This window comes from Acomys russatus, chromosome 11 (genome assembly GCF_903995435.1).
Source record: "Acomys russatus chromosome 11, mAcoRus1.1, whole genome shotgun sequence".
In the NCBI taxonomy this organism is placed as follows: Eukaryota; Metazoa; Chordata; class Mammalia; order Rodentia; family Muridae; genus Acomys; species Acomys russatus.
In genome coordinates, this window is record NC_067147.1 from 19,110,266 (window position 1) to 19,134,724 (window position 24,459).

The 24,459-nt window shown below is 44.2% G+C and overlaps 1 protein-coding gene across 1 annotated transcript in view; it reads left to right on the forward strand.

The window, feature by feature from the left end:
- The first annotated feature begins 10,606 nt into the window (after positions 1-10,606).
- The window catches only part of Efhc1 (EF-hand domain containing 1), a 36,173-nt gene continuing 22,320 nt past the window's right edge, over positions 10,607-24,459 (forward strand). Inside the window, exons 1-5 of the mRNA XM_051152955.1 lie at positions 10,607-10,798; positions 14,743-14,964; positions 19,267-19,554; positions 20,059-20,208; positions 22,622-22,814. Coding sequence (XP_051008912.1) covers positions 10,736-10,798; positions 14,743-14,964; positions 19,267-19,554; positions 20,059-20,208; positions 22,622-22,814 — 916 coding nt within the window. The 5' untranslated portion in view covers positions 10,607-10,735. The remainder of the gene's footprint in view (positions 10,799-14,742; positions 14,965-19,266; positions 19,555-20,058; positions 20,209-22,621; positions 22,815-24,459) is intronic.

Genomic DNA, 24,459 nt, shown 5'->3' on the forward strand with positions numbered 1-24,459 from the left:
AACCTAGAAAATTCTTCTAGTCATTGTGTGAACTAGAAAAGCTTTCAAATCGAGAGGAGGGTGTGATGCAGATCCCCCACCACATCCCTCAGTAAGTAAAAAGAACCCATGTGTGCATTTCTCAATGCATCCCTACATACACTGCCAGCACTTTCCTGCTAAGTGACGCCGCTGGGCTGGTTGATTCTAGGAATGAAATTCCATATGCGCTCAGTGCTGGGATTCAGATAAAATCACCAGAAAGACTTTCCAGACCGTAAACCTGATTAAGGAACGACCAACTGGCCCTGAATTATCTCTCCACACTTCTTTAGTGTGCATAAGATGACTGAAGTGGACCAATACATAGGATGTAGTAAATGCATCCCATTATCCGTTAAAGCAAACCTGAGTGCTATTCCAGGCTGAGCCGATTTCTTTTGCTCAAAGACAGCTAAAGAAATGTGTCAAACATCCCATGGGCTTTCTCCTGGATTCTGCTATAGGAAAAATACCATAGCTTGGCTCTTGCAGCTGCTTGCTCTCAACAAATGCTGTTGGCAGTCACTGCCATTACAGTTACTGCCATCACGTCACAGTGAGCAGGATGCTGCGGGTTCTATGTAAAGGCCAGCACTCTCTCTCTGGGGTCCCAGCCATCTCTCTCCAGAACAGGAGACCTTTGATTTTGGGAGGGCCTTCTCTTTACCAGTATGGAATGAGATGTTTTTCATCCTCCCAGGAACGTGCAGGGAGGGTGGGGAGGAGGGGGATGGAGGAGGGAGAGGAAGAGGGAGGGAGAGGGAGGCAAAGGGAAGGGGAGAGGGGAAGGGAGAGGGAGAGAGAGAGGGAGGGATGGGGGGAGGGGGAGAGAAAGAGAGAGAGAGAGAGAGAGAGAGAGAGAGAGAGAGAGAGAGAGAATATGCTCTGCTGTGTCTTGGGGAATAATTTCTTTGGTTTTCTTCTATATTTCTTCCTTAGTGTCAGTCCCCATGATCACAGACTCTCATAGGCATCAGGGGACAGGCTCCCCAAACCAGAGACAGGCTTACCCATCCTCCCTCATTGTGGTCCCCAAGTGCTCTCAGTCTACAGGGAACCCTCACAGTGTGCTTTCTCTTCCCATCTTAATTCCCACCTGCTTTATGCTGGGTTCCACAAAAAGTATGCCACTGAGGGGATACGTTGCTGTGCAAGCCCAAGGACCTGAGTTCAATCCCCAGAACCCATGTTTTTAGAAATGGATACCAGGGTACACACTTATAATTCCAGTGTTGGGGGAGCTGGAGACAGAAGGACCTCTCGGCCCCTTGGCCAGTCAGTCTGGTTAGCAGCCTCCAAACTACAGAGAGACCCTGTTTCCAAATGAAGTGGAGAGCTCCTGAGGGATCCCTGAAGTTGGTCCCTAGCCTTCACATGCTTGAGTGTGTGCAGCATCATGTGCTTCATGGGGAGCTGTGAATAAAATAGGGAACCATTGACAAACCAAACTATGGATAGCACCAAAGTTCAATTTCCAGCACCTGAAACTCCATTTCTGAGGGATCCGATGCTCGACTCTGGCCTCCTCAGGCACAGCACACTCACGGCACACAGACACACGTGCAAGCAAAATCCCATACACACAAAAATACTTTTAAAGTAACCTCTCATCCTTCCCCTTCATCTGTTTTTTTAGTTGTACCTTAATTTTATCATCTATAGCTTTCCCAGTCCCCAGTCACTCTTCAAACTGGAATTTTCCACCAGCCAATGGTTACCACAGTCATTGTACTTACAAGATGCCAATAACTACTGCAAGAGCTGACACGTGTTAACTCCATCTTTGTGTATCCGTGGCTGTCCTAGAACTCCCTCTGCTCAAAGTCACAGAGATCTGACTACCTCTGCTTCGTGGGTGCTGGCATTAACGGTGTGCACCACCGTTGCCTGGCTCAGAATAGCCCTTGCTACTTTACATAGTATTTTGAAGCAGACCAGGCACTTTCCCCCATAATAGTTCATTGTTTATTTTTAAATATTTATTTATATGCTTATTTATTATGTACAGTGTTCTGCCTGCATGTATGCCTGCATGCCAGAAGAGGGCACCAGATCTCATTATAAATGATTATGAGCCATCATGTGGTTGCTGGGAATTGAACTCCAGACCTCTGGAAGTGATTTTAACCTCTGAGCCATCTCTCCAGCCCCTCATTGTTTATTTTCAAGAGATGGAAATTTTCTTCTTGATTTTGATCTATTTGTTTATTTACTTTTGAACTTACTCAGAGACAGGGTCTTGTTCTGTGCCTCAGATTGGCCTAGAATTTTCTATGTAGCCTAGACTGTCTTTGAGCTTGTAGCAATCCACCTGCTTCAGCACAGGGATTATAAGGGTGTAACATCTGGCTAATGTGACATGTCTTCAAAAATAAAATCATAATACTTCTACCATGTCTAAAAATAGTAGCCAACTCTTTGACATCATTAAATATCTAATATTTGGTTCTAAGTGACTTTACAGATGTCATAACTCACCATCAGCAGGTTTATTTGTTTGGATCAAGGCCCACACTACCATGGGTTGGCTGTTGCTTATGCTTTTTTTAATCTGTGAGATCATTTCACTTCACTCCCGACTGCCACACCCCTTGGAATCCATTGAACAGAGCAAGATCTCACAACCTGGAAAAGTTACTATTCCAACCAGCTACTTCATCCTGTCTCAGGCTTCCCCCAGCACCTCTCATAGCACCAGTTTCAGGGATGAGTTTGATGCATCAATAGACCCACAGGAACTCACTCACCAACTGCATGAAACTATGAGTAAAATCTATATATGTAAACACATTGGCTTGGAGGCTGGTGAGAGGAGCTCAGAGGGTAAAGGTGCTTGCTACCAAACCTGATGACCTGAGTCCAATTTCTGGAACTCACATGGTGGAAGACCAAAGACCTCTTGCTGTCTTCTGACATAGACACGCCATGGCACCCCCACACTCACACATGCAATAAATAACTGATTTAGGTGACTATGATTTCTTAACACGATTCCATGCTGGCTAGTGTTGTCACCTGAAAAAATCTAGACTCACCTGGGAGATGGCCCCTTGGGCATGCCATGGGGCATCATCCTGGCTGCATTTGAGATGGGAAAGCCTGTTTGCTGTGGTTGGCACCTTTCCTGCCAGGCATATTATACTGGACTGTGTAAATGGAGGTAGGGTTGCTCAGTGATGGGTATCTTTCTGCCGACGAAATGAGCCAATTCAAGCCAAAATAGAGTATATAAAGGCAGGTTTATTGATTGAGGGCAACTTGCAAGCGGGTTCACTAATGTCGCAGGTGGAGGGAGACAGAAAAGGAGAGGCAGAGGTTGAGGGGGGGCAGAGAAAGTGCACAAGCAGAGAGGAGGGAGTGGGGAGAGAGAGAGAGAGAGAGAGAGAGAGAGAGAGAGAGAGAGAGAGAGAGAGAGAGAGAGAGAGAGAGAGGAGCAAAAGCAGAGAAGGAAGAAGAGAAAATGCAGAAACAGGGAGAGAGAAGGGAAGCAGAATGTCTTCATTATATAGTGAAGAGCCTCTGGTGGACAGGAAGTCCCGCCCCTGGGCTGGAAAGCTCAGGGTAGAGGGCAGAGTATGCCAGCCAAGCTCTATAACAGGTAGAACTGATGGACGCTGGGAGAATCTGGAGGCCAGGTCTCGGCTGCTTGGCCCAGGTCTGAATCCCAACACCCAGTGTCACGATTCACCCCTCTCTGCTCCCCAACTGTGGGCGTGAAGTGACCAAGTGAAGGCACCTCTTGCTTCCTTAACTTCCCCACCTCAATGGACTCTGCCTTGAACTGCAGGCTAAAACAAACCTTTCCTCTGGTTGCTTTTCTTTCCTTCTTCTCATTTTGTTTGTTTTTCAATCATAGAAATGGGAAAAGAAACCAAGACAGTTCTGTAACTCAAAAACAACTAGTGAGCATTACTTTTCATCTTATTTTAAGGATGAGGAAACAGGAGACTCAAGAAGGCAGTTGCCTTCAGTTTATACAAACACTCACAATCTCCATAACCCAGTTAAGGTGAGACTATGGCTACAAGAATCTAACCTGCTCTTTGGTTTTTCCATTCCATACTGCATGCGTGACAGGGGAATAGAAGTGTTTCGGGTTCTCGGATGCTGTTAAAGCCTGTGTACTTTTGGCAGGGCAGTGAGCAGGGATCCCATAGGGGATGAGCCCAGAGGCTTGTACATGCTGGGCAAGCTCCCTACCACTGAACTACGTCCCAGCCCTCAGTGTTGTGGAATGGGATCTCCTAATCACAGTGCCTGGCTTCCTTGTTGTTTTTTAAAAATCAACATTTTTTTCTGTCCATATTTGGAAGCCCAAATTATATTTAATATTATTTTCGCATCATCTTTACAACCCTCTGTGTGTGTACGGCTGAAAGCTTTATTACTCCAAAGTCATTTACGAAGCAGGAGCTGCTTTCAGTGATCTCTCCTGTGCTAGCTAAATGAGGAATGTCTTTCACTTTGGACTTTTAGTTTAATGCTTTCTCGGCCAAAGCACCTATGTTCATGTAGGTGTATGAGAATAATTATTCTCAAGATACGGGGATCTTTTAGCTTCTATTTGAGGCATGAGCAGGGAAAGAAGGAACTACCGTAAGTTCTCTAATATGAGAAAAATTAGATCAATCAGGAGCCTCTTAGATGATGGCTAAATGTACAATGTTGTCATCATAGCCCATGAGTTTGTTGTAATTGTTTTATAGTAATACCTACAATAATCAAGCTTTCATAACTGATTGGTGCCTTGGGTGACTGGCTCTCCTGGCTCTCCTTCAAATTAATAATACACATTTCTGACTTCATCCCATGATTGGAGCAGGAGCAGGTGCAGGATAAATGCAATATTCACTGTTAGTGGGAAACCGAGCCTATAACAAAGCATCTATTGAACCATTTTCTCTCTTCACTTACCTGGTGTGCCCTCAATTATAGGTGCAATTAACTTTATTACTACAGTGATTAGTATAAACCCATGCCACAACCGTTATCAAAATCCAAATTCATATGATCAGTTCTTGTTACAGCTGTACCTATTTTCTCGCCATCAATCCTATCTTCCGCCATTATAATGCTTTGAACCAAACAAAACTTTAATACAACTTATTTTGAGCCTGCAGGAGTAGGGGATCCCATTTTATGTCAGCATCTTTTTGATTCTTTGCATATTCAGAAATATATGTTCTAATCCTAACTGAATTTTGTTGTCTTTAAATTATCTGTATTAGTAGTATTATCAGTATTCCTGGCTAGCAATCAGTTAAGACACAGACACTCATTATATTTTAAAGCATCCCTAGTTAACCTGGGGCAGGGCAGACATTAATCCTCTAAACTACTTCCCATAGTGGGGCAGGTATGTGATACCTGCCCCAATCCCATGTCATCTGCTTCTAATAACTTCTATCAAGATACTTCCCATCCATAATCCCAAATACTTGCTAATGTTCTTTATTTGGGCCAAATCCTCCATCCACACTGGCCACATGTTTCTCTTCCATCTAACCCATGGTGGCCTTCTTCTCCTCTTGTCTTTCTCCTTCTTCCTCATGGTGGTCTTTCTTCTTCTTCTTCTTCTTCTTCTTCTTCTTCTTCTTCTTTCTTCTTCTTCTTCTTCTTCTTCTTCTTCTTCTTCTTCCCAATATTCCTTTCTTTCTCTCCCCCCTCCCTCAGTTCGGGAACCTTAGCCACACCTCTATCTCCTCTGCCCTGCTCAGGTGGGATGGCTTTTTATTAATCAAAAAGTGGGTCACAGAGACAGCAAGCAGTAATTAGCATCAAAATACATTAGGCAGTCCCCCCAAAATTCCCCTTTTCTAAGTAAAAAGCCATTTTATATATATACAGTAAGAACAATTATGAAAAAACTATTAAAACCAATAGGTAAGACTATATAATACATAATGTCTAATCAAAAGATATTTGGCAACCTTAAAGAGAAATTATCTATTTTATCTTGGTGAGTTTAAAGTTCTGAACTAAATCAATATCTATTAAAGCTTATATCTATCAACCTAAAATAGTATCAATCCCTGATTCTTAATCACCCAAATACATGAATTTGTAGAGGCCATTCTTATCCAAGCCACCACAAGGGGGAGAGTCTGAGCTATCCTATCAATTTGCTTCCTGTTTAAGGTCATCATATACTGACTGTAGGTCTAGACACAGACACTCCATCTTACTTTCTATTGGCTACTATAATCGTCGTTATTCCAACAGGAGTGAAAGTACTTACTGATTAGCCACCCTCCATAGAGGTGACACTAAATGACACCCAGCTATTCTGTCGGTCTTGGGCTCTGTCTTTTTACTTACAGTAGGCGAAATCACTGGGATTTTCTTATCTAATTGCTAGACATCATAGGTGCTAGGGGTCTGAACTCAGGTCCTCAGGGCTGCCTGCCAAGTGCTTTACAACTGAGCCATCCCCCATCAACCCCTATTTTTTTTTTTAAAGGCAAAATCTTACTGTGCAAATTAGTTAGGGTTACTGTGCTGTGATGAAATACCAGGACTAAAAACAAGTTGGGGAGGAAGGAGTTTATTTGGCTTAAATTTCTTCGTCACAGTCTATTGCTGAAGAGGTCAGAAGAGTTGGATCTTATGGAGGTATTTTCTCAATTGATCTGTTCAGATGGCTCTAACTTGTGCCAAGTTGGCATGAAACTAGCCAGCACACTGTGGATCCTGGAATTTACTAGGTAGCCTGGACTTTGTGATTCTCTTTTCCTTCCTCCAGAATGTTGGAATCACAGCTGTGACACTTGGCAAGGTTGGCCCCTTTTTAAGATAAAGTGTTCCAGGGGACAAGGATAGTGGAAATGAATGTGAGAGTTCACCCTGAGGACATGCCACTGGCCAATTGTCCCTCTTGACCCAGAAGTCGGGGCATGCTATTTTTGTCCAGCAGAAAGGAGAATACCAAAATTACTGGAGAAATCAACTAGGTCACAGACACAGGCCCTTGGAATTTTTCCTGAGAATTTAGGAAGAGTAGGAAGGTCGTGGGATCGAAAACTGTAAAGTCAGTTCTGGACAGAGGGTAAAAGGAAGTGCTATATATATTAAATTTAATAGTTCCTAGAAGGGACTCGCCATGCCCAGTAACATCAGGTTCCCTGGGAAACATCTTCCAGCCTTACGAGGTCCTCCTCCCTCTGCGATGGAGTGTTGAAGTGCCCAATATTGTACACATCTTGTGCAAGAAAATTAAAGCTGCTGCCATTCATGAATGCAAATGCACATCATGCCCTGAAGACGGCATTCCGCAGGGCCCCACCCCCACCCCTTCCTTCAGTTCTTACAATTTTTCCATCTTGGGATTGTTTGGTTTTGGTTTGGTTTGGTTTTTCGGACAGACTCATTGTACAGTACAGTTTAGCCTCAAAGTTGCTGCACTCTCCCGAGTCCTGGGGGCCTAGGCATGTACCCGCCACACCCAGATAGAAGAGACGAGTCTCTTGTGACTCAAGTTTCTGGAGCCTAGGACAACCTAAGAATGTGGTGGCTGCATCTACTACCTGTTAATGTGCTACATACAAGTCCTCAGAAAGTCAAAAAGGAAACAAAAGGCACCTTGATTCATAGCAACCCTTTCTTATAAGCACGAGCCACAAATCCCTCACCAGACAAAGGCATTCATCTATTTAGGAAGCAGATGCCCCATGACCTAGTCATCTTAAAGACAAAACCTTCTACCAACACCATCACCGCTATCACCAGAGCAATTACATCTCAATTTAAGCACCACAGTGGACTGACCATGTTCAACCCATTGCAGCAACTCTGCCTGGCTTTTCTTCCCTCAGGATGGATGGCAATTTTTAAAGGTCACAGACCACAGACGGTGTCTTTACCCTTTTGGGCACTTCTGTGGTATAAAAGTAAACCAAGCCAGGCGTGGTGGCGCATGCCTTTAGTCCCAGCACTCAGGGGGTAGAGGCAGGCGGATCAATGTGAGTTCGAGGCCAGCCTGGTCTACAGAGTGACTCCAGGACAGCCAAAGCTAACAGAGACCCTGTCTTGAAAACAAAAACAAACAAACAAACAAACAAAAAGTAAACCAAAGACACCACCCCATTTCTCAAAAAGAAATGTACAGGGACAGACGTCACTCCTCAAACATGGAGTCTTCATGAGCAATAGGCTCAGAGGTGGATTACCCTTCTACTCCCACAAGCTCCTTCCCTGCACAAACCAGGGAAGATAGATCCAGGGCAGCCAGGCAGTTCAGCCAGAAAGGCTTCTAGGCATGTGTTCATGTCCTGGGATTTCCTTTCAGAGAACTGACATGGATGGAGAGATTGTGGGTCTGAAAGAGTTTATGCTTATCACAAAGAGTCCATTACCAGTGATGCTAGGTACTCAGCAGCAGTGAGGTACAGAGGAGTGGGAAGCTGAAGGGTTGAGTTTATCATCATGACTAAGTCTCCACGTCACCATCCTAGTTAGTGGCTCAGGTACAGGGCAAAGGCAGATGCTTTGAAAGTTCTCAGTGACTGCAATGACGCTAATCAATTCATGGAGGGTTATAATGAAATACTGACTGGGGAGTCCTGGTTATGCTAATGTACACTAGGAAAAGAAATTAAAAGAGGATTTTCCTTTTTTTAAAAAAAAGGGACAAGATTTTACTGCCTGTATTATCCTTGGTTGGTGCCTTAGTTTGAGCGGGACCCCTGGGCCCAAATCTGCCTATCATAATGTTCTACTTGTAGGTTTCTAGGACCCTCTGGATCCTTCTATTTTGCTATTCTCCCACGCTTCTCTCATCTAGAGTCCCAATAGGATGTCCTCCCCTCTGTCCCAGTTTCCTGGTAAGTGAAGGCTTTCATGGGACATGCCCCTTGGGCTAGTATGCAGATATAAGTGAGTATATACCATTTGAGTCTTTCTGCTTCTGGGTTAACACACTCATTATGATAATTTCTAGCTCAATCCATTTATCTACAAATTTCGGGAAATCCTTGTTTTTAATAGCTGAGTAGTATTCCATAGTGTATATGTACCACAGTTTCTTTATCCATTCTTCTACTGAGGGACACTTAGGCTGTTTCCATGTTCTGGCTATTATGAATAAGGCTGCTATGAACATGGTTGAGCAAATGGGGAGGGGAATAAGGGGAAAATGGGAGGGAGGGAAGAATGGGAGGATACAAGGGATGGGATAACCATTGATATGTAACAAGAATAAATTAATAATAAAATAAATAAATAAAAATAAAATTAAAAAAGGGACAAGAGCTGGGTATGGTGGCACTCACAACACAGACTCTCTGAAGAAGAGGAGCAGGAGGAGGAGGAGGCAGCACTGCCAGGTGTGACGGTGCATGGCTTTAATCCCAGAATTAGGAGACCAAGACAGACAAATCTCCACGAGTCTGGTCTTCATAGAGGGTTCCAGGAAGCCAGCAAGGCGTGATGAAACCCTGTCTCCAAAATTTTTTTTTATTTTTAATTTAAAAAAAGAAAGGAGGAGACAGGAGGAAGAGGAGGTGGAGGCACATGGGAAAGAACAAGAAACCAAAGTAGGGAGAAAGGAAGAGGCACTAGAAGAAAATTTTATGGGTAGCTGTAACAGTCACCAGTAACGGCTTTAGATGTCACTCGCTGTGTATTCTTATCCTGGTCCCTGGAGTTTTATGCCAGTTAGTGCTAGCTGAGACATCCAGCCTTATGGATAGAACAACTACAGAATTCTTGGGCCTTCTGTTGGTAAACAGCCATTGTAGAACTAGCTGGACCACAGCCTGTAAGCCACTCTAATAAATCAAAAGTGTGTGTGTGTGTGTGTGTGTGTGTGTGTGTGTGTGTGTGTTCATTCTATCAGTTCTGTTACTCTAGAAAACTCTAATACAGCTGCCATCTGAACTGGTGGCAGCCAATTGACCCACGGCGCTAAGCTGTGACTTCTCCCTCAGGCTTACTACTCTCTCGCATCTCTAAATTCCTAGGCCAGAAAACACGTCTTAAAAATCAGACTCCTGGGAAAACTTAAGACATAAGGAATCCAAACCCCTGGGCATCTTAGAACCCACGGCCCCAATTAGTATGAGTTTGAAGTCTTCAGCGCTTTCACTGGGCAGCAACCGTTGTACAGAGTGTGCACTACGGCAGCAGCTCTTTTCCTAGAGTTGGGAAAGAGTGCTGGAGCTTTTGGGAAGACTAAGGTAGAGCGAGAAGGAATTTCTAACTCATCTAAAAGGACGTGCTCCAATCCCAAGACCTCACCGCGTCAGCCAAGGCCTGAAGACACCAGCCCCCTTCACCGTTGCAAAAAACAAACAAACAAACAAAAAAAACCGCTTCCTGCTGCATCCTCTGGGAGTCATGAAGTGGAGGCTGAGGGCTAAGGGAAGGGGGAGGGGTGGGGAAGGAAGGGGCGGAGCCACTTCTGTCACACACTTCAGCCAGTGGCCAGGAACGTCAGGAGTCCTGTTGCGCACGCGCAGACTTGGCCCCATTTTTTTCCCTTTCAACCCCGCCCCCGCTCCTCACCTCTTTTTCCCCTCCCCCTCCCCATTTCACCCTATTCCCTGATCCTCTCCCCACCTCCACCCTCACCCTCCCTTCCCCTCCTCTCCCCTCCCTCGAGCAGTGTGTTTGGCGTTACCATGGTGTCTGGAGAGGCCCGCGGACGCTGTTTGTTGCCAGGGTAACCCCAGAAAGCAGAGGGCTACCGTAGCGGCGGCTGCTCCGCTGCTGGGCTGCGATGGTGACCAACCCGGTACACGGCCTGCCTTTTCTCCCGGGCTCGTCCTTTACGGACTCCACGGTGAGGGCTAGTTCAAAGGGTTCTCCACTCGGCGCGCCTCTGCTTGCTTCCATCCCGCAGGCGCCACCGTCCTCGACGTCCCAGCCTCTGCGGGCTTTGCTCAGCCTCTTGGTAGTCCACTTACCCTCCTGGATCCTCACTGCCACCCTGTTCTTACTTTCCTGCCCCATCTACCTGCCTTCTCTCCCCAGCAACCGCATTCTTGACCTGTCCGGTCCTCTTCTGAACCCTCAAGATCGCTGCCCTTCAGCCCCCCCCCTCCCTTTACTGTGTGTATTTCAGTCCTGTCCATGCTCTCCTTTCCGGGTGGGTCTTTCCCCCTAGGCTCTTGGCCTTCTGAGTTAAGGGTCACTTTTCTCTCCAGCTTCAGCCTTCTTTAGAATTGAATTCCATCTTGGTTGTCTTGCAGTTCTCTTTAAAACACCTTCCTCTTCTCTGCCTTGTATTTCTCCCATCTCACTTAACTCAACCACAGGGACCACTTGCTATTTTTCTTTCCATAACCTGGCTTTTACATTCTTAACATTTTTTTATAAAGGATTCTTTTTCAGTCTCTTGGGGGGGGGGGGGGAGTGGGCAGGGGGTGTTTGTTTTATCTTGCATGCAGCCCAGTCTGGCCTTGAACTTGAAAAGCGCTTGTCTCAGCCTCCAGAATGCTTGGGAGTGAAAGCATGCCAACAAACTGGGTTGCCATCCAGATTGTATTTTACTCCTACCTCCAGCTGTTTTTATTCACTGTCTACATGACATTTAATAAAAACAAGTCCAAGATGGCGGTGCAACATTCGAGATCTCAGCTCTCTGGAAGCCGAGGCATAAGGATGGCCTGTTTAAGCCTAACCCAGGCAACATAGCCAGTCCCTGTCTCCAAACCACAGCAAATCCAATCCAAAAATGGCATGAAAAGAAACCATTATTCGGGCTGGGAAGTGGCTCGGAGGATAAAACGCTTGCTGCTCACATGGGTGGACTGGAGTTGCGATCACTACAACCCATGTGAGCCCAAGCAAGCTGCTTAGTTAGACTGGCCTTTATCTGAGGCAGCTCCCCATGTCAACTTTGGTCCTTCATATGTATGCCCACAAACATGGAAACAGGCATGTGCACTATACACACACACATGCACACACATGCACACATGTACACACAGAACAACCACCCCACCACCAACAACAAAATAAAAACACCTCAGCTCAACACCCAGGAACAACAGTAATTTGGATTCCTGTTTTTTTCTTAATGTAGGTTAACATTTTTATTTATTCATTTATTTTGAGACAGGGTCTCATGGGGCCCAGGTAAGCTCTACAGTTACTGTATAGTCTAGAGTGATCCTGAACTGATCCTCTGGGCTCCTGAGTGTAGGATTACAGGCAGGAAACTAAAGCTAGAGCTTTGTGAGTGCCCAGCAAACAGTCTACCAACGGAGCTACAACCCAGCACTCAAAAGCACTCAGTGTTTAAAAAAAATTCTATCAGAGTTACAGAACCATTTCTGCAGAATCAGCATTGAGATTCAGTAGGTGAACCGGGAGTGATTTATATTTGGGTTTTTGTTTGTTTTGTTTTGTTTTTCGAGACAGGGTTTCTCTGTATCACCCTGGCTGTCCTGGACTCACTCTGTAGGCCAGACTGGCCTTGAACTCACTCCACCTGCCTCTGCCTCTTGCGTGCTGGGATTAAAGGCGTGCACCAGTAATTTGTATTTGTATAGTTTAGTAATTCAGACTCTTCCATTCACATTTTTGAAGGTGAATTATTTCATCTACTTGTTTTCTAGGGGACATAAATTTCTTTTTCAAAAGTGTGAAGGGCATTTGGCCTCAGGCTCTCTTCCACTCCTGTATGCAGATATACCGTGGTCACTTTTCAAGGCTGCAGGCTTACTAAGTGTGTTTCTTTTCTGTTGTTTGTCTGTCTGTTTGAGGCAGGGTCTCTCTCTTTTTAACCAGACTAGCCTAAAGTGCACAGTGTAACCTAAACTGTCCTCAAGCTCACAGTGGTCTCTAGCTTCTAAAGTGCTGGGATTAAAAGCATGAGCCATTGTGCCTGGCTGGGGTCATAAAATTTTTGTTTCAATGAAATATATATATATATATATATATATATATATATATATATATATATATGTATATATATGTATATATATATAATTACAATATTGAAGATATTTTCCTATGTTGTACAGAATCAGCATAAGCATTTGCTATTACTGAGTGTGGGTTACCCACAAGGCAAGGGTTGAGTTGATTTGGGAGACTATAATAGAGGTGTGGATAGAAATACCAGACTTCAAATATTTATGTGGAAAGATGATCTGGCTTGAACATACTTCTTATGAAGTATACTGAGTGACTGTCAGCTAATTATTCATCCCGAAATTTGAAAAGCTTGGTAGCTTCATCTTCATCAGTGAAGGAATGTTGTAACTCCAAAGAGGATGTGTCCAGAAGGCGAAGCCACATGAATAAGAAGGGTGGAAGGCCTGAAAGTGCCTTGCCTGTGATGCCTCCATGATATAGTTGATTGAGGGTAGAACCATCTGTTAACCACAAGGAAAGTGAACGGAAGTTACTGCTGCTGGTTTCATTTTGATATTATGTGGGTTGGTTTGGTGTGGGATGGGGTGGGGTGGGGAGGGTTTGCCACAGAGCATGTGTGGAAATTGTAAGACAACGTCTGGGAGTTAGTTTTCTTTTTCTACCATATGGGTTCCAAGGATCAAATTTCACTGGCCAGTCTTGGTGCCAAGTAACCCTTAGCTACCAAGCCACCTCCCAGCCCCACTACCCACTTTTGGTGCTGGGAATTGAACCTAGGTCTTTGATGCTAAGGACGCTATCAACCAAGCCTTATTCTCAGCTTCTAGTGATATTGCCTATCATTAGAGGTTGCAAAGAGGAACCGGAAGCTATGCACATTGCCCAACTCAGTACATCTTACTCTGCGTCTTGTGTTTTATGCATCTGGGACAGTTCCTGCCAACTGGCTTCTAACCCAGAGCACATGCTCCTTAAAGAAAAGTCTGTGGTCCATATTGTTTTAGCAGCAGAAGTCCATACTGCTGTACCTTTTATGGTAAGATCTGGAAAGATGATAGAGATGATAGGCTAGACTCCAAAGAAATGAGGGGATAGGGAAGGAAATCTTTTTATTTTTAATAAAGTTTATGATTATTTGCAAATCATATGCATAATATGTAACCTATATTACATGTATACAATTTGAAAGTAACTGTATAAACCCCGCTGAATTAATATAATTTCAACTTTGCTCTGTTCCGTTATTTAATCTTTTATATTTCCAATGGCAAACAAATGTTTTTTCATGGCAGAAAATGGACATAATCTAGAAACACATAATTCAAGATCTTTACCAAATTCAGTTCATATACTTATAATGCATTTATATAGTTTTTATTGGTTCTCTCTCTCTCTCTCTCTCTCTCTCTCTCTCTCTCTCTCTCTCTCTCTCTCTCTCTCTCTCGTCTTAATAAATTGTAAATACTTTGCCAGGCTGCTGCATGGTACTTAAAACTATTTTAATTCCTGCATAGTAATCCGCTAAGTGAAATTTGCTCCTAACAAGAGTTTCAGCTTAAAACACAGACCCTTTTAATACAATGAAATGCTTTGACATATATTTTTGTGGCACTAAAAAGCAACCATTTGTAGCTAGAGAGATGGATCAGTGTTTTAAGAGCAAGAACTGCTCTTGCAGAGGACCCAGGTTCAATCCCTACACCCACACTGGGTGGCTCCTAGCTGTCTGTACCTCTTGGTCCAGGGGATCTGCGGGCATCTGCACTCACATGCATCCATCCCCATACATCCACATAATTTTAAAATGTACTTTTAAAGCAAAACTTTAAGTTCAGGAAGTTAGTTGCTTTACTTAAAGATTTATCCGAGGTTATTAATGACAGATATACTTCTCTTCCTCAGAAAACAACATTCCACAGAAGCCAGACGCTCGGCTACAGGAATGGCTACGCAGTGGTCCAAAGGCCAACCGTGGGGATAGGTGGAGACCGGCTCCCCTACAACCAGCTGTCTCAGGCTGAGCTGGAAGAGTTAGCCAATAAGGCACCCATCTTAACTTACGGCCCACCCAAGCAGGCGCCGCCTTCAGAGTTTGTTCCTGCTCATGTGGTTTTTGACAAAAAGGTATCACCCACTGTCTGAATCTTCACCACTTGCAGAAATGTTATCAGTAACCCACAGGGTTCCCTGAGCACTCTCTGAGAAACTTGCTCAGAGGCCTTAACCCTTAGTCACAGGCAGCTGAAGTGAGCCTCCGAAGATGCTTTCTCCAGGCAGGAAACAATTTAGAGAAAATAATTCCCTGTGGTCTTCCCCCAGAATATTTTCCAAGCACAGTTAAAAGTTGCCTGAATTCTGAATCCCACATCCGTGCTGACCTGTGTTCATTGACTGTTTCCCACCTAGCCTGCAACAGTGAGCCCTTAATCACTATGAACCGGAAGAGAGTGTGAAAACAACATCTGCATCTGTTTGCCAGTGGTTTTGTTTTTACATTTTCATTCATTCATTCATTCATTCATTCATTCACTCAGCTACCCTTTCATCCCTGGTGCTATTCAAACTCTTTAGTGAATATTTGCCCTACTAAAGTTCATATTATCACAAAAGAACAAGAACAGAACCCCTCCTCCCTATGACTCCTTTAGGAAGAGAAATTCATGTCATCCTTGGGCCCCAAACTGCTTTCCCAGACACAACAGTGGCGCTGTTCGCTGAGTTTGGACAGGCATCTACTGCCCTTGTTCTCCACCCTGTTTCCGCTCTTTGATTCTGTTACCCCCCACACCCCCACACCCCCCACCCTATGCTCCAAGCACCGAGCCTCTGGTCTTTGCTTGTGCGCATGACTGGTCACTCTCTTGGTTTCTCACTCCTGTCTCTCTGGTTGCTTTTTCTCTGGTCTCCCTGCCTCCTTGGTGTAAGCATTTTCAAGGTTCTGTTCTCAGTTTTGGATTTCCCTCCTTAGGAGATCTCACCCACTCTTGTGGATTCAACTGTCTTTTCAGTGCAGACAATTGTCAGCATTCGTTTTCAACTCCGACACTGAACTCCCAACCCTAGCCATAGGCTGCTCCTGACAGAGGGGTCTCCTCTGCTGGGTGAGCTATTCTTCACATATGGCCTCTGCATTCGTCTCACACACACACACACACACACACACACACACACACACACACACCACACACACACACATACACACACACACACACACACACACACACACACATACACACACACACACACACACATACACACATACACACACACACACACATACACACATACACACACACACATACACACATACACACACACACACACACACATACACACACACACACACACACACACACACACACACACACACATATATATATATATTGTTTTTTACTCCCAGTATAACCCAGCCCTGAGGACCACTAGGTCTGCTCTCTCAGTTTGGGTTCTACGCTTCCATGCTTGGCTTTTTCTCCCCTCACGTTCAGTGAGATGCCAAGCCAAGTATTTCTCTTTCATTTCCTCCATCGATTTCAAAGTTCCAACAAGCAATATGATCTCTTCAAACTCAGAAGGTTAGAACACACCACCAGGAGCCAAGGCCACTGTAGGATTCAGTGGAAAGATCCATTTTTAAACAGAGTATCTAAATGTTATTTTTTCCTTCCTTTCTTCTTTGTTCTACCTTCTCACGCTAGCCAGCACAGCGGATATTTTCCCAACTTTTTAAAAAATATTTTTAATATATCTTATTAATTTATTCATATTACATCTCAATTGTTATCCCATCCCTTGTATCCCCCCATTCCTCCTTCCCTCCCATTTTCCCTTTACTCCCCTCCCCTATGACTGTGACTGAGGGGAACCTCCTCCCCCTCTATATGCTCATAGGGTATCAAGTCTCTTCTTGGTAGCCTGCTATCCTTCCTCTGAGTGCCACCAGGCCTCCTCATCCAGGGCATGTGATGAAATATAGGGTACCAGAATTTGTGTGAAACTCAGACCCCACTCTCCACTCAACTGTGGAGAATGTCCTGTCCATCGGCTAGATCTGGGTAGAGGTTCGAAGTTTACTGCATGTATTGTCTTTATATCTGGACACTAGCCCAAAGGGCATGTCCCATGAAAGTTTTCACTTACCAGGAAAGTGAGACAGAGGGGAGGACATCCTATTGGGACTCTAGGTGAGAGAAGCATGGGAGAATCGGGAAATAGAAGGATCCAGAGGGTCCTAGAAGCCTACAAGAAGAACATTATGATGGGCAGATCTGGGCCCAGGGGTCCTGCCCAACACTTTTTGTTAAGAGCATTTTGTCTTAACACTGTACCCAGTGCCTTCCTCTGGAGGCCTTGAACTCTATTCTTAATAAGAGTAGGGGAAAATGACTTTGAAGATTAGCAGTCAGTGGGCTGGAGAGTTCAGTGGTTAGGAGCACTGGCTGCTGTTCCAGAGGATGCAGAGTCAACCCAATACCCTTGTGGTGGCTCAAATCCAAACTGCCTGTAAACTCCAGTTCCAAGGACTGTGACATCTTCTTGCTTCCATATGTCCCAGGCATGAGTATCAACTGTCAAACAAATAAGTACTTGACATATAGAGTTATGCTTTTATTACAGGATTTCACTATGAAGCCCAGGCTTGCGTTGAACCGTTGCTGCCTCTGCCTCTGCCTCTGCCTCTGAGTGATGGGACTACGGGCTTGTAGCACTTTATCTGGTAGTTAAGACCATTATTTCACCCAAGGCCTCCTATGGGTCTTACAAATGTCAGAGGAACATGGCTGTCACCCCAGTTTTAGTCATGGCCCTTATCTCTAAGCTCACTCCTTTGATGAGGGACCTTGTTTCCTTATGATATGAAGGTATCCCCTAAACACATGTGTGTATGCCATTACCTATGTTGCTACCTCCCTAATGCACAGCGCAAACGAAGCATGTCAAAAATGGAACTGCTAATTTTACCTATCCACACTTCACTCTTTCTGATGTGCTCTGCTGCCATGCCATCTTGTCCATTCTTGTTAATTTGATGGGAACACTAATTTTTCTGTCTCTTGGGTCAAAATGCCGGAGTCACCCTTGTCTATTCCTTAGTACCAACTTCCTTCCCCTAATCCAGTCCAGTGTCTTGAATTACTCCCTACAGCATCAGCTAATGAGTTCAGACTTCACCCACCGCGCTCATTGTTAAAGCCATCTTCTTTTAAAGCCACGCTTCTGTGTCTCCCAGGCCAGCACTACACCTCACACTGTATTGTCCTCAGTACACCACCTGGCTTCCATTCCCTTCCACCCTCACATACCTCATCGGCAATCCAGTCTGGCTGCTTCTGCTGTTCCATTGTGGTCACTCACTATTGCAGACCTGTTCCTCGGAAGGGCCCGGGTACTTCCTTAGTCTCCATTCCGTGCTTATCGCTCCCATATCTCCTACCTCCGCCTTTTGTCACCACTGCCTAGAATCCCTCCCTTTTCCTCTCAGCTTAATCTAAAACTTTCTCCTACCTCAAAGTTGACCCTTCTTGGCCACTTTTTCCATACAGTCCCCTCTTCTGACTCACTGTCAGCCCCCCCCCCCCGCCCCGGTCATCTAAGCAGTGATGATGCACATGAAGAGAGCTAGAGCCCAGTAGAGCTTCCATCCCACTTCTGGCTCATATGTGGCCTCAGCACCAGTCTCGATTCTAAGTCTTTTCCTCTGTAAAAGTAGTGGTGTTGGACTAGCTGGTGGATTCTGGCATTAGGGTTTTGTATATTTATATACAAATATTTTGTATATTCATAAACACGCCCTCTTTCGTGTGAGTTACTGCAGTGGTGTTCTCAATTTGAATTCTTTGCATTTGGTCTAAAATATTAGTGTAAGATTGCCCTTTTCCGCCTTTATTTTCCCTTAAATATCTGACTGAATACTTCCTTTTCATCCTTCTCTTTGGAATCTTTAGGACATCCTTCCTTTACATTCATAGTTTTTCTTTGCTTTTCTACTTTAAAATCGGTGCTCTTATGTTCTCAGCAATTAAGACACCTGTGTGTTTTGATTTAAGGATCTTAATTTTCCTCCATTGTCCCTTTAAGTAGAGGCTTGGATACATTCTTTTGCCTACCTAGAATGTACTTCAGATGCTTTGTCTCTCTGAACAGAAACACTAAACAAGATGAAGTGCCATAAATGGAAAGTAATCCCACAGCACGTCAATATCTGCTTTTATAATACAGGTTGCTGTTTTTGGATGGGAACTCAATAAGCTACCCAACCTCACATTGAGTGACTCCTCCTCAGAAGACTCAGCTTTGGTCTGTATAGAATGCACATGCTTCTGAACACAGCGAGGGCCTTCGCCTCTCCCTGCATGCTTCTCTTTCGAAGGACAGTAACGGGTGTTTCTCGGAAGACAATGAAGAACTTTCTCTTGTGTGTTACAGGTGCTGAGATTTAGCGCCTACTTCCAAGAAGATGTCCCTTTGTCAACAGAGGAACATTATCGAATCCGCCAAGTGAACATTTACTACTATCTGGAGGATGACAGCATGTCTGTCATTGAGCCCGTTGTGGAGAACTCTGGGATCCCACAGGGCAAGCTAATCAAACGCCAGCGGCTAGCCAAGAATGATGTGGGTGACCATTACCATTGGAAAGACCTCAATCGGGGAATCAACATCACAATCTATGGCAAAACTTTCCACATTGTTGACTGTGACCGTTTTACACAGGTACATTTTGTTCTTCATGGGCTAGGACTCCACACCAGTGGGATACATTTTCATCACGTCATTGATTGTGGGTGGGGAAGGACCCTGGTGACTGTGTGTGTGTGTTACTTACTAAGCAGGTTAGTATTTGTGTGAGTGTGTACATGTGTCCCTTTCTTCATTACAGAGTATAAACAGGAGACCAATGCCAAGTTCTTCTTCTTCTTCTTCTTCTTCTTCTTCTTCTTCTTCTTCTTCTTCTTCTTCTCCTCCTCCTCCTCCTCCTCCTCCTCCTCTTCCTCCTCCTCCCTTCTCCTTCTTCTTCTTGTAATTATATACTTAATTTAACTGAGTTAGAAATTCTGAAAACATTATCTATATTAACTTGGCCTTGATGCACTTGCCTCCATAGCAAACGTGAAACATACAGTTTGTGAAACCATGCCTATTACATTAGATGCTTGTCTAAAAACAATGCCAGATGCTGCCTTCGGAAAGGCATTGACATTCATTTTGAAATTTTAGGAATTTTTGGAAAGTCAAGGAATTGAATTAAATCCTCCAGAGAAGATGGCTCTCGATCCTTACACTGAACTCCGGAAAGAACCTGTTCGTAAATACATCACGCCATCAGACTTTGACCAACTGAAGCAATTTCTCACCTTTGACAAACAAGTAAGTGACCTAACTGAGTAGGTTTACTCCTGTTTGAATGTGGATGTGTTTTTGTTGGAAAGCTATTTTGATATCCTGCATATAATTTAGCCATTGGTACATAGTGGCTCTATGTAGGACCAAAAGTATGCCAGTACCTAGATTTCCGTTTTTTAATATATTAAACTTATTAGATTTTATTACTTTTTGTATGTGTCAGTGTATGTTGTGCACGCCATTGCCTACTGCAGAAGGTCAGAGGACAACGTCTGGACAATGCTTCCCTTGTTCTGTCCTGTGGGTTCTGGGGATTGAACTCAGGTTATCAAGCTTGGCAGCATGTTTCTTTACCTAATGGGCCCTCAGCTTTATTATTAGACATATACACGAGGCTGCAGCATTGTCTTGTGAATCGCCCCATGTGTTCACACGGGAAAGCAATTCCTGAGCCGCGTACATCTACCCCTCTCTTTCCACTTCAAATTCCCCATTTGTTTTCCTCTATCTTAGTTAGGGTTGCTATAGCCATGATGAAACACCATGACCAAAAGCAACTTGAGGAGGAAGGGGTCTCCTTTGCTTCTGCTTCCACATCACAGTTCATCATTGGAGGAAGTCAGGACAGGAACTAAACAGGGCAGGAACCTGGAGGCAGGAGCTGATGCAGAGGCCTGGGGGGGAGGGGCACTGCTGCTTAATGTGTTGTCTTCCCTGCTTGCTCAGCTTCCTTTCTTATAGAATCCAGGCCCTCCCCAATCATTCACTAAGAAATACGGCTCAGAGGTTAAGTGCACTGACTGCTCTTCCAGAGGTCCTGAGTTCAATTCCCAGCAACCACATGGTGGCTCACAACCATCTATAACATGATCTGGTGCCCTCTACTGGCCTGCAGGTGTACATGCAGGTAGGGCACTGTATACAAAATAATAAATATTTAAAAAAAAAAAAAAAGAAAGAAAAGAAAAGAAAAAAGAAAAAAAGAAAAACCTAGCAGGCTTGCCTACAGCCTAATTTTACAGAGGCATTTTCTCCACTGAGGCTCTTTCCTTTCTGATGACTCTAGCTTGTGTCAAGTTGACATAAAAGCCAGCTACCACACTGACCCCCAGATGAGTGAATCTCACAGAAGCCTCTAAGCAGGCTTAGATAAATTTAGGGGAAAGTTTAAAGCTGTGACACATTTATTCCAGTGCTACATAGTTATTACAATAAAATTAAGTAGTTAATTAAAATAGTTACAGTCATTGATTTCCCAGGAGCCCACCTGAAGTCGTCCCTGTTCAACACTGCATTAATGTTTAGCACAGAAAGTTCAGAACATCTTCTGACTCTGGCCCAGCCGTCCAGCCCTACCCGCTGTGAGCCGCTGACTCTTCTTTCATGCACAAAGGGAAAGAGAATTAACAACAGCAATTACTCTGAAATTTGTCTTAATTTCCTAAAAGCTTAGCTTTTTTTTTTTTTTTTTTTTTAAGTTGAGAAAGTTCTACCCAGAGTTAGCATGGATTTCGCATTGTGGTTGTGTTGTTGTTGTTGTTGTTTGGTTTGTTGGCTTTATTGAGAAAGAGTCTCGGTGTGTAGTTCTGGCTATCTCAGAGCTCTATAGTGAAGGCAGGGCGGGGCAAGGCTTAAAATTCACAGACATTGTGCTTCCAGAATTATTGCATTAAAGATACACACCACACCCTACTTTTTTTTTTTTTAGACAAGGTCTCACGAAATAGCGCAGGCTGGTTCAGGTTTTCCGTGTCTCCCAGGCTGGATTTGAACTCATGTTTTCCCTGCCTCTGCATTCCACGTTACAGGCATGTACCACCACCCCCTGCATTTTTCTCATTAATTTAAATTAGAAGATTCTGTCCACCCTAGTACGAGTAGATGCATTTTGACGGTGCCAACAAATTGATTATGAGAACTCTTCTTCCCACACCAGCAGTTCTGTCCACACACTTCACCATGCATCTGTGTTACTTTGCGCCAATTATTCAGCATCTCTTTCCCAGAGTAATGTTTGGGGCCTCAGAAGGCTCTTCTGTTGTGGCCTAGACTTGGAAGCCCTGTGTTATTCTTTCCAGCTGTTAATATGTAGTACATGGTTTTTGGATATTTGTACATCCTTGATGTTCTAATTTCCTATCTGAAAGTATTTTCAGCTACTTTTCATTATTGTGTGGTAGACACATCTCAAGGCAGTGGAGCAAAAACTGCTTTACAAATATATTTTTTTAACTATTTATTATTATGTATACAGCGCTCTGCCTGCATGTACACCCGCAGGCCAGAAGAGGGCGCCAGATCACATTACAGATGGTTGTGAGCCACCATGTGGTGGCTGGGAATTGAACTCAGGCCTCTGGAAAAGCAGACAGTGCTTTTACCCACTGAGCCACCTCTCCAGCACGAATCTTAACTTATCACTTTGGACTCCTGAAAGGTCCTTCGGTTCTACGCCATCTGGGACGACACGGACAGCTTGTTTGGGGAATGCCGTCACTACATCATTCACTACTACCTCATGGACGACACGGTGGAGATTCGGGAGGTCCACGAGCGGAACAACGGGAGAGATCCGTTCCCGCTCCTCATGAACCGCCAGCGCATGCCCAAAGTTTTGGTGGAGAATGCAAGTAGGTTTGATTCAATGTATCCTCCATTGCTTGGGGAGGTTTTGGGGGCCGGGGTTCGAGGGAGTTAGTGGTCAGTGTGGCTATTCTTCTGTGCGTGCTTTCTTGGGTTGTTAACAATGGTTTCCCCACAGCCTTCCTCTAAAATTTGCATTTTAGTCTAGACGTGCCTCCTGGATACCCTAGTAGAAATGACTTGTTACACAAAACAAAAACACAACAGGAGATTCATTTAAAGGCCGATGGAGCATGGCTTCCGACATGAACCCATGCAGTGTTGGGTTCCTTTGTTTGCCTCGGTGGTACTGGGGACTAAACTCAGGGTCTTTCTTGTGCGTGCCAAAAAAGCATGTTGCCACCCAGCGATCTCCCAGCCATCTTTCTACTTTTTATTTTGAGACAGGGCCTCACTGAATTTCCCAAGCTGCCCTTCACCTCCCTCCACAGCACAGCCCTGGCTTGATAATTTACTCCTGCCTTTGTCTCTCAAGTAGCTGGGATTGCAGGCCTATACTCAAGGCCCATGGAGCAATACTCTTTTTTTGCTTATTTGTTTTTGTTTTTCGAGACAGGTTTTCTCTTTGTAGCTCTGGCTGTCCTGGAACTCATTGAGTAGGCCAGGCTGGCCTGGCCTTGAACTTGGAGATCCCCTGCCTCTCCTTCTCAAGCGCTGAGATTAAAGATGAGTGTCACCAATGCCCCACAAGCACCAATCTTAAATTATTTCATTGTATGCTTTTTTAGCCTTTGATTTTTTTTTTAAAAGATTTATTTATTTATTATGTATACAATGTTCTGACTGCTTATGTGCCTGCTGGCCAGAAGAGGGCACTAGATCTCATTGTAGATGCTTATGAGCTACTGTGTGGTTGCTGGGATTTGAACTCAGGACCTCTGGAAGAGCAGAGAGTGCTCTTAACCTCTGAGCCATCTCTCCAGCCCTAGCCTTTGATTATTAAATCGACTACTTGTTTGTTTTGAGACAGAATCTCACAATATAGCCTTGGTTTACTGTGTAGAGCAGCACTGCCTTGCCAGTGCTGGGATTTAAAGGTCGGCATCACCTTATAGTTTGGTTTCTATACCATAATTAGAAGCAATAAACAAGATTTACACGAAAAAGCAAATGGTTAGCTATTAAAGAAGCGTCATTAGGCTGTGTAAAAGCAGAGAGTAAACTGAGATATGATAACTACATTTGCACAAAGTAAAATCCAGTCTTAGTATCCATCATTAACATTAATTTAAAAAGCTATATATGGGGCTGGAGAGATGGTTCAGAGGTTAAGAGCACTGTCTGCTCTTCCAGACGTCCTGAGTTCATTTCCCAGCAATCACATGATGGCCCACAACCATCTAGAATGTGATCTGACGCCCTCTTTTGTCCTGCAGGTGTACATCAGACAGAGCACTGTATACATAATAAACAAATAAATAGTTTTTAAGAAAAGCTATATATTAGTGGTATAGGAGTCTAAAGCTGGTTTCTCTGTTGTCCAGACACAGACAGATAACTTGGAGTTTAGCCACAGACAGGAACCTCTGACTGAAGTGTCCAGACCTATATTTACCCTAGGTAGAGACTTGGGGAGATGGCGAACCATTTTGCATACTCTCGGGTTCATGTTGATCTCAAATAAGCAATCGT